Source organism: Ornithodoros turicata, chromosome 1, assembly GCF_037126465.1.
Source record: "Ornithodoros turicata isolate Travis chromosome 1, ASM3712646v1, whole genome shotgun sequence".
NCBI lineage: Eukaryota > Metazoa > Arthropoda > Arachnida > Ixodida > Argasidae > Ornithodoros > Ornithodoros turicata.
In genome coordinates this window covers 40623613-40639452 of record NC_088201.1, presented here as the reverse complement: position 1 = coordinate 40639452, position 15840 = coordinate 40623613, and the positions used below count along the sequence as shown (strand labels likewise).

Genomic DNA, 15840 nt, shown 5'->3' with positions numbered 1-15840 from the left:
AACTTGAACGAAAAAAGCTTGGTTTCGAAGTCCTGTGACGGTTCCGCGTAAGTCGCACCTCTCGTGGAAGCGTAGTATAGGAGTAGACGTACACTCTAAGAAAAAAAGGATTAATTTTCCTTTTTGGCGACTTGGATGCATTGCCACAACCATTCGTCCCTTTCGGGAGTAAATACACGGAAGTTTATGCGAAGTTTGGGGACGATTTGCAGCGCTGGGGAACAAAATATCAAGATCGGGGGGGGGGGGGGGGGGGCAAACCAATCTAGGGAACTAGATGCTATAATTGTTCGTCAGTTTATTTATTTTTCATAGAGTGCACATGTAGGAATATGACAATTACCGCGAGAAAACCATGATGTTAACCTAGATTTTACAATCCCGGCACGTTCCGTAAGCGCGTGCTGGCACGCGCATCCCATCAGCGTTTTAGGCGGACGCTGGCAGAGACCTGCGATGACAAGGAACATCAGTAAGGGACGATGGTGTTCTGTTTTACCAATCACATTGACGCACGCTGGCCATTAACTCGCTACAGCGATTGTAGGTAGCCGATGCAAAACGCGGAAGGGCCAAGCACAACAACCCGAACACCTGCGCGATTGAAACATGCGCCACTCAGGAACCGCCAGGTAACATGTCCTCCCCCAATAGCACAGCCAAACTTTATATATACAACGATATCAGACAAAAAAAAGGGGAGGGAAATACGCCCGGGATCAGCGCGGGAGTCTACCGCGCAAAGCATGGACACACAAGTCACGACTGCTCCCTGGTTAGGGAGTTCCTTCATTTGCATTGAAAAATCTACTCCCCACTGAAAAGAAGCAGCGCGACTGGGCGACAGAATCAATAAGTGCAGCTGGTTTGGAGTTCTGAGGAAGTTCCATAAAGGCTAACATTTGAAAAGTGCGAAGCAATATTGAGGTGACAATATACACACCATCCGAGACAGTACAGATCCTCAATACCTGCAGGTTCACCTAGATTGGACTAAAGTGTGTGTTGTAATTCCCCTATGCATTTGCTGCTGTTTTCTGACCTGGTCTGCACTGGTTGTGCTTGCATAAACCAATGTCCAAAGAATGATATGTGCATACTGTGACTCCTAATGCCACCTTGGAGCACAAAAGATACTTTTCGAACGCTTTAAAACCATTAATCACAGAGAATTGGGGGGTAGTCGGTAAAGATTCATGACTGAAGAGCTGTTGTGTTGTTGCCTCGTTGTTCGTCTAGCAGAGCTCTGCAATTAAAACCATTAAGACTCCCAATTTACACACACAGAAAATCTGCTGACGGTCCGTGAGTACGTCGATGAGCTGGTACTCAAACTGCAGCAGAGCAGAGACCTACAGCTGGCTCTTGAGCCAACTGTACTAGAAACTCTCGACACTGATGACTGCCAGCTGAGGAACGGGCAAATCCATGGTCTCGCCAAAATCACCCACGACAAACGACCACGGCTCCAGTTGCCGACGCAGAGTCACACTGGCTTCGATGTAGCAGCTACCCTGCTCGTTAAGGACATCACATTTGAAGCAGCCTACGAGTACACGTCCGCCCCCCTCTACGTACGAGGCGCTGTTGAAGGAAAGGTTGATGTTGTGCGCATGGAGCTCCTTATCGCAGGTATCGAATCACACTACCAATGTCTAAAAGAGGCACACCGTCCAACTGTTTCTTTTCTGTTTTTTTTAGAGTGAATGCAAAATATAACATCCATCCTCACAGGAACTGACTAGTTAATTTGTTATTTTCCAGGACCCCAAGAAATGTTCAATATCAGCACAGTGAAAACATTTCGAGTGAAGGAATTCACTGGAGTAACGGTGACAAAAATGAGCGCGGGCATCCCATTTCAAAAACATGTTGCTCCAAGGACTACAAAGGCAGTCAGGGAGACAATCACGAGTGCAATGGCTAACCGCGCCACACCTGTTCTTCAGGACACGGTGGCGAGAAATAGCTTTCCAAAATTCAGTACAGAAGAGCAACCAAATGTGGGCCTGAACTTCCCTTTGCCTACTAAGCAGTGCGCATGACAACTGAACACAGCTACAGTCAATGTGAAATACTAATGAAGATCTTTACTGATCACTAAAGATCAGATATTCAATTGTAAAAAATAAAATAAAATTCTCAACTGCTAAAAATAAATATTCTAAATAAAATTGTAACCTCCTATTCCAATGTTCAGAACAATGTTTACTTAGTGATAACTAAAAACAGAATTCTCTATGTCAATACTGCCTCTTGATATTGCTCACGTTGCAAGTATATAAAATAAGTCCGATGTGGAAACAGTAGTAGGGCGAGGTACACAAAAAAGAAAGAAAGAAAGAAAGGAAAGAAAATAAAGCTACTTATTAAGGAATCAACTAGCAGTCATGGCCGCTAACTACTTCTACAGTAGTTAGTTACTTCTATAGTGCACAATGGAGTAGTTTAACTAGTAGTTCAACTACTTTTCAGGGGACTAGTTAAAACTACTACTTTAACTACTGCAATGTATTTTAACTACATCTATAACTACTTAACGTTGACCATCAACACCAATCCCTTGTAGTGTTCTTGGACACCTAAATATGAATCACAAGCAGTGATAATGATATTTAAAATATACTCTTGTGCCTACGTCGCTTAATTCACGTACTGTCGTGAAATCCATTGCCTGTCTCTTGTATATTATGCGGTGACAAAAGAGCCTGCAGTGGAAATATTTTCTATGGAGTGAAAGCTTCCGCTATAAAGGTATGTACAACATACGACGGACCATGTACGAGATTTACACTCTGGCTCCTTTGTCACAGATGTTCCACGCCCAAATATTGTGGTGGCTGCCGATTGTGCCACTGTGGACCGTAAAATATTTTCGCTTAGCCACGATGATTGATCACGTAGCCATCCTATGCGGTTTCAATGCAAATTCATGCAAATGAGGCTTCACTAGACCAGCATTAAAAGAAGATTTAGTACACATGCATGGCATAATTGCTCTGCACCTCCGTTCTCATCAAACAAGTAGCTCAAGGTAAATGTCAGAAGCACAATCGTGCCGTAAAGCTTGCGGCAAAATCGGAAGTAGTTGGCACCTGCAGTAACCTAACTACTGTAGTTAACTACTCAAAATAGTAGTTTAACTAGTAGTTGCCACTACATTTCTGCAAGTAGTTGATAACTACTTTTTAACTACAATCAAGTAGTTTAACTAGTAGTTGCCACTACATTTCTGCAAGTAGTTGATAACTACTTTTTAACTACAATCAAGTAGTTTAACTAATAGTTTAACTACATGTAGTTAACTACTGGCCATCACTATAAACAAGTGCTAAAAGGAAATTAGCAAGAATGTTTATGTTGAGGCAGAGGCTCTGCACTCTTCAGGAGATTTTTTATATTGCATGTAGACAGACCTTTCTAAAGCAAATTGAAGGACAAGTGCAAAACAATCTATGTATTCTATTAATTAATAAAATTTCCTCATCCTACAGAGGTGAAACATCGCCAGAAATGAGCTCGACAAGGTACTGCACGTCCTTGCTGGATGCCTTAAATAACATGCAGAACCGCAGGTAGAGAAGAGTGAGTTTCAAGCACCAAGCTTCGTACCTACAAATTGTAAACAAATATAGATTAATATAATTTTTTTTCCTTAACTGCATTTTTAGTTCCATCAGCTGTGAAACCCAACTGGCACAGCATAGTACACGGTCAAAAGAATTTATACACATACCTGAGTCTCAACTCAAAAGAGCACCACCTCCACCAGTACTGCAACCTAAGTGGAATGTTTATGCCTTCAACGTGAGACGTAAGTTGCCGTGTGGCTATACGCGCCATCAGAGTGAAACGATCGATTGGATGCCCATGGTTTTTGGTAATTGATCGAACTGTATTGATGTTCCTGTTGCAAAAAGCACATTATGTTTGGCAGTTTTGGACTGGGTAGCAGATAATATAAATAATGTTGACCCACCTAAACACTAGCAGCATAGGCCTTGGAAGACTTCGAATACATTCCATAACATCATCAAAGTGTTGTCGAACCATAGTACTCATGTAGGCGATTTCTTCTGAGGAAAGGCGGTTCCTGATACGAAGCGTCCTTCGTTGGAGAGGTCGCTGCATCAGGATTTCACAGAACACTTTGTAATCTGCGTGTAGAACCAACTGTCAGACCGCATGCTTCTCAAAATTGTAGATTACTGTCCCTTTAGTGTATCCTCTGGGATATCATCTGCAAAATATGAACAGCTCCTCATTCAAAACAACTTTATTTGGACATGATGAATGGGGAGTTTCATCACCAGGGGTGATATTCTACTCCTCATTCAGTGCTTTATAGTACACTTGAAATTCTGTGCTGTTTTCCATGACCACGTCACTCAGAGTCCTCCTTGGAGTAGCCCCAGGGAGAGGCTACTATGTACCTCAAGCAGGGGGTGACACGTGTTAAAGTAAGGCATCAAGGTATGAGATGACTCCTGGTGTTGTTGACCTCGGGATTACTCATAGCACTTTTTGGACTGCTGAAGTGCTTAAAAAGGCAGTGACTATGGCACCAGGGCCCATTTGCACGAAACTCTGAGTACAACACTCAATGAGTGTTTCGCTCAAGCCCACTGGCAAGCAATAGGCTAGAGTGCAACACTCGCTGAGTGTTGAACTCAAAGAGTTTTGTGCAAGCGGTCCCAGGTTACACTGTGCTGCTGCTGTCGTGCATGTGAGAATGGCCGGAATGAAGCGGAAGAAGACAGAGTTGACAGCCAGAACGAAGAAACGGCTCTGCATGCATTTTAAAGAGAGCCCTCCCTCCCACCAAGGTGGTACTATTGTCCATTTCGAAAACTTGATTACTGACAACTGCTCCAAGCAGACATTGGTAACGGACTTTTTCAGAAAATAAATCATCATAACTACGTAGGCTTTTGTCCTGAGTAGTGGTCTCTCTGGAGGCTGCGTTTCTCGTTAATGTGACAATTCGCTGCATGACCAAAATCCGCGGGAACGGTGGTGGTCATATTAACGAGGGTTCACTGTACCAAGGGTCACAAAAGCTTCAGGAAGTCCTATCAAGTCAATTTACCTGCATAATTGACACACTCACATAAGCTCGGTGCAATGGCATGCAACAACACATGTAATTTGGAACAGGTATCTCGGGGACTTTAGAGCACCTTACATGCCACAAAAGTCCCTTTTACGTGCGACAACTTGCCACGTCAACCCTATGACAAGCATAAGTCATGCTCAGAAAGATGAAAAATTATCTTACTTGAAACACCAAGTTCTAATGAGTGTTTCTGCATGCCTTCCTCATTGTCCATGATGATACATCTCCAAAGCTGCGAAAGCGAGATTCTGTTTGCTTTTGGAATGAACTCGTAGAGCCCATGGTCCAGCAGTACAATTCTTGCTTTGCCCCTAGCGTCCTTTTGCACAAACACTGGTAAAATAAGCAGGGACCATACTCATACCACTCATACTCATACATACTCATACTTGATACTGCTAAATATGTGTTGCAAAAATGGTAGAACTATTCAGTTACATGTGCATAAACTACTTTATAGCAATTTTAGTGCCTTTAGAAGTTTTTCATAGCTTTTGCATAACTATTTAGGACTGGTAGGTGGTGTACGGTCGAAAAGGTCAGGGAGGAATACTTAACGTGGAACCCATTTACGTGGAATGTGGAGGAGAGACAGAGGAAGCAATTTTTTTAGAAAAGTAAACTATCTGAAGTACATTGTCCGCTTAAAGTATTAACAGATAGAAACTTTCCTCTTTCACATGACCACATTCATCTTTGATACGCGATGCCCAGGTGACAATAAAACATATGCCTCTCATCCTTCCTGTGTGTAATCACCTGTTTCTACCACAAAACATTACAAGCACACCAGCTGGCAGCATGCCTACCATTTCCTGGATGAGGATCAGCATGAACAAATCCAGTGTGGAAAACCTGTTCTGCGAATGCTGCTACCATCTTGGTATCAACCTATTCATGAGGCAAAATAGAAGAAACCTTTGTCATTACCACAAGTAATACCGCACTGGCATTGCTGTCCCTTTACTTGCTGTCCCTTCTCCTCATGCGTGCTATTGCTATAATAGTGTGTTAGTAGACCATTGATAAGCTAGAGCCTGAAGTTTCAGGGTTTAACCCAATTCTTCCCTGAATTTGCACCCTGAATTGAAGGTTGCCTCTTTAGGGAGAAACCCGATTGTTATCCAGCAAATTGCTCTCACTGAAACATGCGTAAGAATGCACACTAGCTTGTTTGGCAGAAAACGCAATTACATCACCGTTTGCACTAAACCAGAACAGTTTGTTTGAGTCATAGAGCCAGATTTCTCCCCAAACCCCGAATTCGCATGAATTTAGAGCATATGTTGATTTGCCCAATTTTTACCCCTCGAATTTGGAAAAAAAATATTTCCTGAAAACTTCAGGCTCTATAATGATAACGTGGCTTCCCAATCAACAGATAACATTCTGAGTCATGCAATCTGGGTTCCGGTAGGTAGGACAACTTCACGGTGATGTTACCAACAATCTACTACTACTCTCTATTATGCTCCCACACTGCAATTTTTTCCCCTGAACCACGCTAAAAAAAGTAAAAGGAGTGTCATCATCATAACAATATATCCCCTTCTAATGAACTTCTTTCCAAAGTGTCACACTAGCTTGCATCTAACAGCGAGGTATTTCTGTGCCAGCTTCAAAGCAAACAAACAAGTGCACCATTCATCTACAAAATCAATATCCCTTGCTCAGGAAGAGGTGCTAGCACTATCCTGAATCAACAATCTATGAAAATGCAATAACTGTTTATTATAGTTACAGACATCTATAGACCTTACAATTTGTACTATGGAAAACTGGCCCCATACTGCCACAAGAAATGACCTTTACTGATGCCAAGAACAGCTCACAATTTATCGGCATCATGAAAAAATGGGACTTGACACAATGGGACTTGAATTACTGGATGACTGGCATGGAATGAATAGCTGCCACATGGACAGACCATGAACATCACAACGAGTAACGATTGATATCTGCTAAATATCATAAATAACATCCCACAAGTTTCAGACAACATTAACTTACATCGGATAATGTGAGGCCAAGCTTGAGGATACCGCTTACGTCACTAATCTTCACTCCGTCTATATACTCCATTGTAAGTACTCTCTAAAAAATAAACTACAGTTACAGTCTGCTCCAGCATATGCAGTGATAAATTCTGAATAGTACACAATAGCTGAAGCTAAAATAACCACTCTGAGATATTTTGAAGACAAATACATAAGGTTTCCATTAGTGAGCTGCTACACAACTGCACATTCATCTCCCAATGTAGCCAATGAATATTAGCAATGTTTACATGGCAATTTATGTTGATTTTGTTACAGGAATCTCAAACAGAATAGGAACAGAGTACAGTACAGAGTACAGTACAGAGTACAATACAGAATACTGTGACTCTTGGCAGTTCAAATACTTACAGAAATGTCAAAATAAAACACGATTCCCACAGAATTTGTGAAGAAAAATTCAAGGGTACCTCAAGGACCTTCTAAGGCTCAGCCGTCATTTTGCCTGGGACGTAAAATGTAGTTTATGACCAGACCTTCAACCCAGACAACCATATATGTCTCTGGGACATCCTCTGAACATCTAACTCTGAACGTATGGATGTCCTGAGGGCATCCATAAAAGGCCACAGGATGTACTGTAGACGTCTGCGGGACGATCAAGCTCGCATCCATGAACGTCCTCTGCTTGTCCAGGGGATGTCCTGTTTGACATTTGGAGGACTGTGCCAGGATATTGCCACCTATCCCATAAAAGACCTCCCCAATCACTTTGCTGCATATATTTTACTGTTTCTGTTGTAATTTCCTTTCTGTAATTTTTATTTCAATGCCGGCACCACATCTTTCATTTTCTATTTCTCCGCTTTGTTGCTTTGTCTTGTATTTCCCATAATCAACCATGAGCGCCCTATTTTAAAAATAATAAAAAGAGAAATATAGAAGCTTCCAGGACCACTACGTCCAATAAGCTCACTAGGCATATGCTGCAGCGGTACTTCCTAAAAGAAAACCGATGCTACATATTGCTTAGCTCGCAAGCTTCCACAAATTCGGGAGTCAAGCTCGCCTCTGAGTCAAAATGAAGGGTGAAGCCCTCGATTACGTACACAAAAAACACTAAAATGAGAAATAGCTTGGGGTATTATCTCACCATCATGATAATGTCTGTGTTTTTGCTGTTTTCGGTTTGATACAGCTCAGTTGGTCCAACAAAAGACGAACTTCCACAGAGCTACATGATCCGAGTTTCTCTCACAATAAATGCTCCAAGTAGCATCAGGTCAGGGACCTGATTCTGACAATTCTTGAAACAGTCGTGACGGGACATCCTCTGAATACAAGCCCTGGGACGTCCATTTGTGAAGCCTCCAGAGACGTCTGACGCACATTCATTTTTGGATATGAAAATTATGTCCAAGACGCGTGTCTGCTGGACATCCTCCGAAGCCAAACACATTTGGACGTTTTCCAGACGTCCCTCGGACGTGGTTGTCTGGGAATGTTGGTGGTTGTCTGGGAATGTTGGTGGTTGTCTGGGAATGTTTCACAATAATATCTGTAAGCTACAGGTATCACATGAGAGAATGCATGTGGACTGCACAATAGTGCTCCGTTCACAAACATGATCGACGACTCCTGAATGTTCAGAATCAAAGGGTAGAAAGGAAGGTTGATAAATACAACAGAAAGTGCTGTTCATTTTTGTGCCAACCCCTATATGGCTTCAAAATTATAGTTGTCACCCTAGAAAAGCAGAATTTGCACTATCAGCTCCATGAGAATAGGAAAGAGATGCAAAATCAAGGGTTTTCAAGGCCTGGAAAATCCCAGGGTTTTCCAGACCTTGAAAACAGCATTTTCAAATTCCAGGGTATCCAAGTTTTTCAAAGAGCAGTGGGAACCATGAAAACATTGTAGTATTGGATAATGCTACAATTAACAAGTGCAACTCATATCATAACTATAGTTCTAGCACTGTGGTTTTAACAATACGAAACAGAACAAAGAAATGCACTCATTGACATGTTTCTGGACAACTTGAAATTTATAAAAAAATTTATAAGGCAGTTTTTCTCTGGTTAATCTAGCAAATGCAAAGTGCTATAACATTTTAAAAGTTGGCGTTCTACACTATGATGTCAGAACATTTAACTCCAAATCACATCAAAACATTCAGAAACCAAAAGCTAGTAAAATTAATTACCTACTTTACTTGTTTTCTCCCAGTGTACCTTTGGTACATATACAAAGGGAAGGCACTTTAAGTCACTGGCACAGCGCTCCATGTTGTGACCCTCATTGACAAAGTCTAATTCTTTCACAAGGCACGACCTCAGGTACTGTAAAAGCAAAATAATTTACACATTTGAAGAAATGGCATGCTTGGGATAACACAAGCTGTTCTCCACTTTGAATGAATCCATAAACAGACTGGAAAGCGTAGATCCATAATACATGTCTGGCCACGTGGAAAATAAAGAATGTGAGCCATTAGCATCCCATTAATGCAACTTGCGTTCTACTCTATGTGGCCATGTATAGGCACCAATCATTTTCCTACTACAATGTACTGGACTCCAATCACCCTCCATGTGACACTCCCCATTTTGGAAAACTTTGTGTTGCCCTACTATAGAATGGTCCTACTATAGATTTTTTTTTCTTTTTACTGGCAACACAATAACAAGGCAGATGTAATAAACACACTCACACTCAATAGAAGCAATATTTCATTCTGGTCGGGTACAAAGTAGTATCAAATATTTGCGGGTTTTGTTTTTTCTAGAATTCAGGGGGAAATAAGGTGCTAGTTCGCCTCCGGGGTTCGTACAGATACTTTGGGAAATTGTTCACAGGTTTTCAAGGACCCACGTGGACCCCTTTGGGTAATGTCTCTAGGCTGACCTGGTTCTATACAGTATACACACTACTGCTGCAGAAAACCGAATAAGCAAAATAACTGGGGCAACTCCATCCGTATTGCATGCAACAGCCTGTAATGATAGCCCTCGTGGGTTTGCCACGATGCTTAGAAGGTACACTTTCCGAGCCTATTCGCTTATTATTATACGCGCACTTCACAGCAATGTCACTGGCTGTCGATAAGGTGACACTGAACTGCACAGAACGTGTGTGATAGACACGTGAACGCAGGTGGGCACACGTGCAAACGAGCTCAATGCGAGCTTTCATACAAACAGTTGCGCGATGGCATGTAGACGAAATGCTATCAGACATTACCAGATGTGCTCGCACTTCTCTGCGTGGCCTGAGGAGAAGCTCCGCCAGAATGCCGCCTACATTTGATCTGATAGGTGAACACATTTATGAGGAATGACTATGTAGTTTAGGAAGCAGATGGAGGGGATACTTGTAGTTGTGGCATTCTTCGTTAAATGGCGTGTATGGATATGTATGAACATGTCGTAAATGACAGTTATCGTGAAGAAATATTCCCGGAATTCAAGGGTTTTCAAGGGTGGCTCCAAATTTAAGGACTTCCAAGGCCTCGATATATGGACTTTCAGATTCTAGGGCTTTTCAAGGGTTTCAAGACCATGTGTGGAACCTGGCCTCTGAATGAATCCCTCACTGACTCATTCTTTGGCAAACCTTCAGTGGATTAAAACCTGTTCCTTAGACTCGCCTGTCTCAACTTAAAAAATCGTTGAACTTCACAATGGAAATCTCTGTTCAGGTCATATTAGAACCTAAACAGAACTGACTTACATTATAAAAGTATTTACGTTACATTTATATCGTAACAGATTTATGATGTACTATTATGCAAATATACCTCTTAGTGCAGCAGTATGAATGTGATCCTCAAGGGTGCACACCACTAGCGATTGCACGTCTTGTCACACTGTTCCGTAAAAGCTGATAAAACAAAAGCCTCTTCCACTAAGGTTTAGAAGAGAACAGACAAGAATCAGCTGCGCTTGGAATGAAACTTAACTCAGGAAATACCATGTCCTATCCAAGAAAATCTTGAAAAACATGTAGTCTTTTCCCACAAAAATCTGATCACAGTTAGTTCTTTAAAAAGAAAATCTATTTCCACACACACACTTACATCTAAAATCCAGGCAAAATTGAAGCTTGGGTGCATCCAAGTCACAAAATGCATGAGTATGCCAATACTGTTTAGATCGCCAAAAAATCTTTGTTGTAGGTCAATATATTGCACCTGCAATAAAAAGAAACAAGGGTTGGTTTACAGTTTCTGCATCAGGGTGACAACAACAAAACTTGGAGGATAATTAAAAGGGCAGGTACACCTGCTCCAAAAAGAGAAGTAGAGAGAGAGATCAAAACGAGCCCATCACATGAGACCACCATGGACAGACATACGTATGCTTCGTCTGACTTCATTCCCTGTTTGCATGGGGAATCCTACCAGCTAGCTGTATCACAGCCATGCTACCAACCTCTGCCCAGCAGACTTTGGTGCCAATAATTAATGCTCATCGTAACACAAAAACCTGGCACCACCCTTGTTGACAACAACACACAGAAGTTTTATGGCCATTAATAAAGTAATAATAATGACTAAGTCATTTGTGAATGATTTTATGGTCTGTTATGAATGCAACATTCATTGTAGTTAAAGTTTCTGCTTTTCTGCATTTTCCATAAAAGTGGCACAAAAATATTGCTACATATACAGGGTGTTTGCCCTAACGTGTCCAGAAATTTTATTTAAAGCAAGCGATAAAAGAGAAACGAGCACTACTTTTCAGCTACTTGACTAAGAAACAGGTGCTACTAGTGTAGCAGTACCTGTTTCTTACTCAAGTAGCAGGAAAGTACCACTTGATTTTCTTTTGTCGCTCGCTTTAAATATAATTTCTGGACACGTTAGAGCAAACACCCTGCATAGTACAGTCGACCCCCGTTTATCCGGACTTGACCGTTCCCAGCAAAAATGTCTGGATAGCGGGGCATCCAGATAAGTGTAACACGATATTTTGTGTTGTCCACGAGGCCTGTATTTATTTTATAATGCATATGAAACTTTCTCTACTGATTTGTGCAAGATTGCTATGAGTACCAAGTTCTGCTAAGCTCTTAGTTATGGAACTAACTTGGGTAACACTATTATTGTGCTCAAAAGACACCATAGCAGTTCCGAGTGCATTTCGGGGCTCTTTGCATGTCTCCACAATCTAAAATGCATGAACTGAAATGTGTCCCAACGATTTCTGGATAGCGCGGGATCCGGATAAGTGAAGCCCAGATTAATGGGGACCAACGGCATTTGCAAATTCGGCACATTCCAAAAAAATCTGAAATATGCCCTGAAGTTGTGCACTGTATTCCGAATACATATGCTGGTATCGCTGATCCAATCAGTGACCTTTTCGCCTTCCATTCTATATCTGTGTCCCTTTCTTCCTATTTAACCCCCACTCACTGATTCTCTCTTTTGCAACCTGTTGAAAGGTTCAGTAGTGGTCACAAGACAAGCAATTCACTTCCTGAGATGGATCGCAAGCGCAAGGCGCTGAGGATTGTAATATAGTAAGCCATATAGTATTTATTTAGCTTAAATAACTCAAGGGCCCATATGGCCATTGCCATTTCTATAGTATAGTCTAAGCACCCAAATTCACGCATTTATTTTCCAGTCCAAAAAATTACTGCTGAAAGAATCAGATATTTTGAAACTGAATAGGTACTGACAGACATCCCCCAAATTACTGGAAAAAGAAATGCTGGAAACCCTAATTATATCATACAGTAGAGGAAACAGATGCTTGAGTCTTCATTGGTTGCGGATTATCAAAGGTAATTAAGGGATAATTTCCAAGCAAAAAACATGCAGGGTGTTGGCCAGAGTATGTCTCATGATTACTTCTGAGAGCTATGAGATGCTATGTCTTATGCTGTACTACTTTGAATGTATGCTGCACACCATTCAATGTTGTCAGAACTCACATGGTCAAACTTTATTTGCAGAATATACGTGTGTGACTGCTATATGAAATTTTGGCATTCTGGATGCCTTTGTGGAAATTTAGATAGAGGCCTGATACCTGAGGTGAGGCTCCACACCTTGCCTGAGTTTACCACCTATAGTGATGATGAAACAAAAGTATTACCTTAACAGCAACATCTTTTCCATCCTGTGTCCGTGCTTTAAAAACTTGAGCCAAACTTGCTGCTGCAATTGGGTTTCTGTTGAACTCTTTAAACATCTCCTCTGGTGACGAATCAAAGTCTTCCCTGAATAATTCGTTGAGCTGGACAAAGTTCATGCATTTTTATATGCCTGCTCCGATCCGCACTGATGAAGTACAAAATATATGGAAAGGTGTCAAACCTACCTCATCTTTTACTCTGGGAAGAGCCTTATCATGCAGAACTTCAAGCGTTTCTAGGTACTCTCTTGGCATTAGATGGTTGAGTGCCACCAAGCTCTGGCCCAATTTAATATAGAGACCTCCATTGGTTAGGCAACCAGCAAGTATACGATCAGCTGCACGCTGGTGACATTCATGCAATGCCTCTTTATATTCTTTTGTTCCCTGCACAGAAGCAGACCCGTTACAACACCAATGTGTATCTGTTTCTGGCAAGCACAAGTGCAGCTTGAAGTTTCAAGATTCTTGTAGTTTGCAGGTCAAATGGAAACATAAGCAACTCGTAGCTCAAGTGTCAATATCTGCTGTATCAAGTGTAGCTCAATATCACATATCAAGTGTAGAAGTGTGCAGTGCAGGTAAACTCCACGAGTTGAATAAAAATCCAAATTTACACATGCATATTGTGCTTTGCTTGAACAAAGCTGTTGCAGGTAAGCCAGCTAGTGTATCTAATTAATAGGAAACATTTATCTTCTTTTACTTCTTATTTTACTACTTAGCACAAGATTTATGCATCTTGAATATGTTGAAGGATTATCAATATTTCTTCATGTTATCTGTTTAGTCCAAACACCGCTGTTCAATTTGTTCGGCAAAAGATGCTCTTCTGCAGCAGAGGCCTTAAACATTTTGTGGCAGTGGCGTAGCAGAAAAAATATTTTCGGAGGGGCTCTATGGGGACTGTACATAAGGGGAGGAGGATTTCCCCCTCATTTCCCTCTCCCAAATGCACTACCAAAGGTGCGATTTTGGGGGAATTGAACACCCGAAACCCCATCTGGCTACGCCACTGTTTTGTGGTACAAAACACCGTGGCAGTGGGGAACTAATAAAATTTGACATATGAAGTGGGCTCACCTCCATTTTACCTAATAGGCTGTACCAGTAGTCACAAGAAATAGTGAGACCAGTCAAGAATGTCCTAGAATGAGTACATACAATTTCACGTTTCCTCTTTTTGTTTTATGGTAGAAAGTGAGGATGAAAGTGCCATAAGTGTTAGTGAAAAATCACAAAAATAGGATATATAGTAAACTTTGCATATGCATTGACAAAACATCTATTAGTGTTTCTGCAAGATGGGACAGTATGGGTCACCATATCATCTAGTTGCTTCATGCCCCAAAGAATGTGGCTTCATTTCACTCTTACTGCATTTACAGATGATCTATTTATCACACTTTGCCTTTTTCAGAAAGAAGAACCTGGTTATTTTAATTTGATTTCGAGTAGGCTGGTACGGTTATCCTTTCCGATTCAATCCCGAACTACTCATGGGAACAATAGCAATAAATTAGAAGCTCCTTACTTCCCAAGAAGTGTTCTTGCACAAGAAGTTTTGTAGGTGGCTTATATAAAGTTTGGAGGTCATTACATGCCATCTGGTGGAGCTTTATCTTCACTTCTATCATTGTCACTATACCTGCCACTGATGACAATGTCCAAGACATTCGCTTCAAGCCTGCATAGTCCGAGTTTTTAACAGAATTTGTTTTATTCTGGGTGTGGGGCACAGCAATGTCTGGTACTTGTATGAGTAGCAAGGACGTGGTGAACTATCGCTCCAAAAAGAAAAATTACCTTGTAAACCTTCGAAACCCACCAAGAGTAACACGAACATATCTTCTGTCTGAAGAATTCAAGGTCAAATACCATCCGTAAGGAAGCACAACCGCGGATCCTATGGCTATGAAATAGCGGTGCTTGAAATTCCGCTTCTGTTGCTTTGCAGCTGTATGGAAACATGCCGAGTATGATGCCTTTCGACAGGCTTGAACACTCCTGTTCAGAACCTGTATAATAAGCAAAAATTGCAACATACAGTAAACCGGGATGTGATCATGGAAGGGGAGATGGGCGCACGCTCGTCCTTGAATATCACGTAAGCAATCGAAAATACACGAGCACAAGAGGTAGGAGCTGACGGGACCCACTCCTCTTGGGCTCGCGTCTTTTCATTTGTTTACGCACAACTCAACGATTACCCAACAAGCCCAGCAAGCAACTCTACCGAACACATATGTCCTTGTTGGGGGGCAATGTGATTAACGAACTCGTAAAACATACTCTCAGACACTCGTTGACTAGCATGACTTTCACACTGTCGTCACGTCACATACATTTTACTTTTCTGTTTCATGTGAGTAATCTAAAGCTACGCAAACACCCTAAAATCCAAGCCCGAACTACTCAAGACGGGATGTATGAACCCATACTTGAACTTGAACCTGACGGGTTAGTGATGGGCGATACTATCGAAACATTCGATACTATCGATAGTTTTGGACTATCGATTGTCCAACTATCGAGTGAACCGGAATCTCGATAGTATCGCGATAGTCTTCCGGACTATCGA

General features: G+C 41.5%; 2 protein-coding genes across 4 annotated transcripts; one reads left to right on the top strand and one right to left on the bottom strand.

Annotated features, from left to right (window-relative positions):
- The first annotated feature begins 390 nt into the window (after positions 1 to 390).
- On the top strand, positions 391 to 2174 carry LOC135398474 (uncharacterized). Its single transcript, XM_064629876.1, has 3 exons — positions 391 to 472; positions 1288 to 1632; positions 1765 to 2174. Exons 1-3 carry the CDS (start codon positions 457 to 459, stop codon positions 2043 to 2045), a joined length of 642 nt encoding a protein of 213 aa, XP_064485946.1. The 5' UTR covers positions 391 to 456; the 3' UTR covers positions 2046 to 2174.
- Positions 2175 to 3442: 1268 nt separating this feature from the next.
- LOC135378062 (uncharacterized aarF domain-containing protein kinase 5-like) lies at positions 3443 to 15840 on the bottom strand. Of its 3 annotated transcripts, none has more exons than XM_064610909.1 (13): positions 15552 to 15840; positions 15066 to 15277; positions 14343 to 14406; positions 13446 to 13646; positions 13221 to 13361; positions 11192 to 11305; positions 9324 to 9455; positions 7127 to 7210; positions 5926 to 6007; positions 5279 to 5449; positions 3980 to 4157; positions 3737 to 3907; positions 3443 to 3612 (listed from the first exon to the last, which is right to left on the bottom strand). In XM_064610909.1, the coding sequence occupies exons 1-13, from the start codon at positions 15573 to 15575 to the stop codon at positions 3489 to 3491; spliced, it is 1698 nt and encodes a 565-aa protein (XP_064466979.1). In that variant the 5' UTR covers positions 15576 to 15840; the 3' UTR covers positions 3443 to 3488. The 3 variants fall into 3 exon arrangements, with proteins under 3 accessions (XP_064466979.1, XP_064466978.1, XP_064466980.1); XM_064610908.1 differs by lacking the exon at positions 15552 to 15840 and adding an exon at positions 15496 to 15519; XM_064610910.1 differs by lacking the exons at positions 15066 to 15277; positions 15552 to 15840 and adding an exon at positions 14794 to 15026.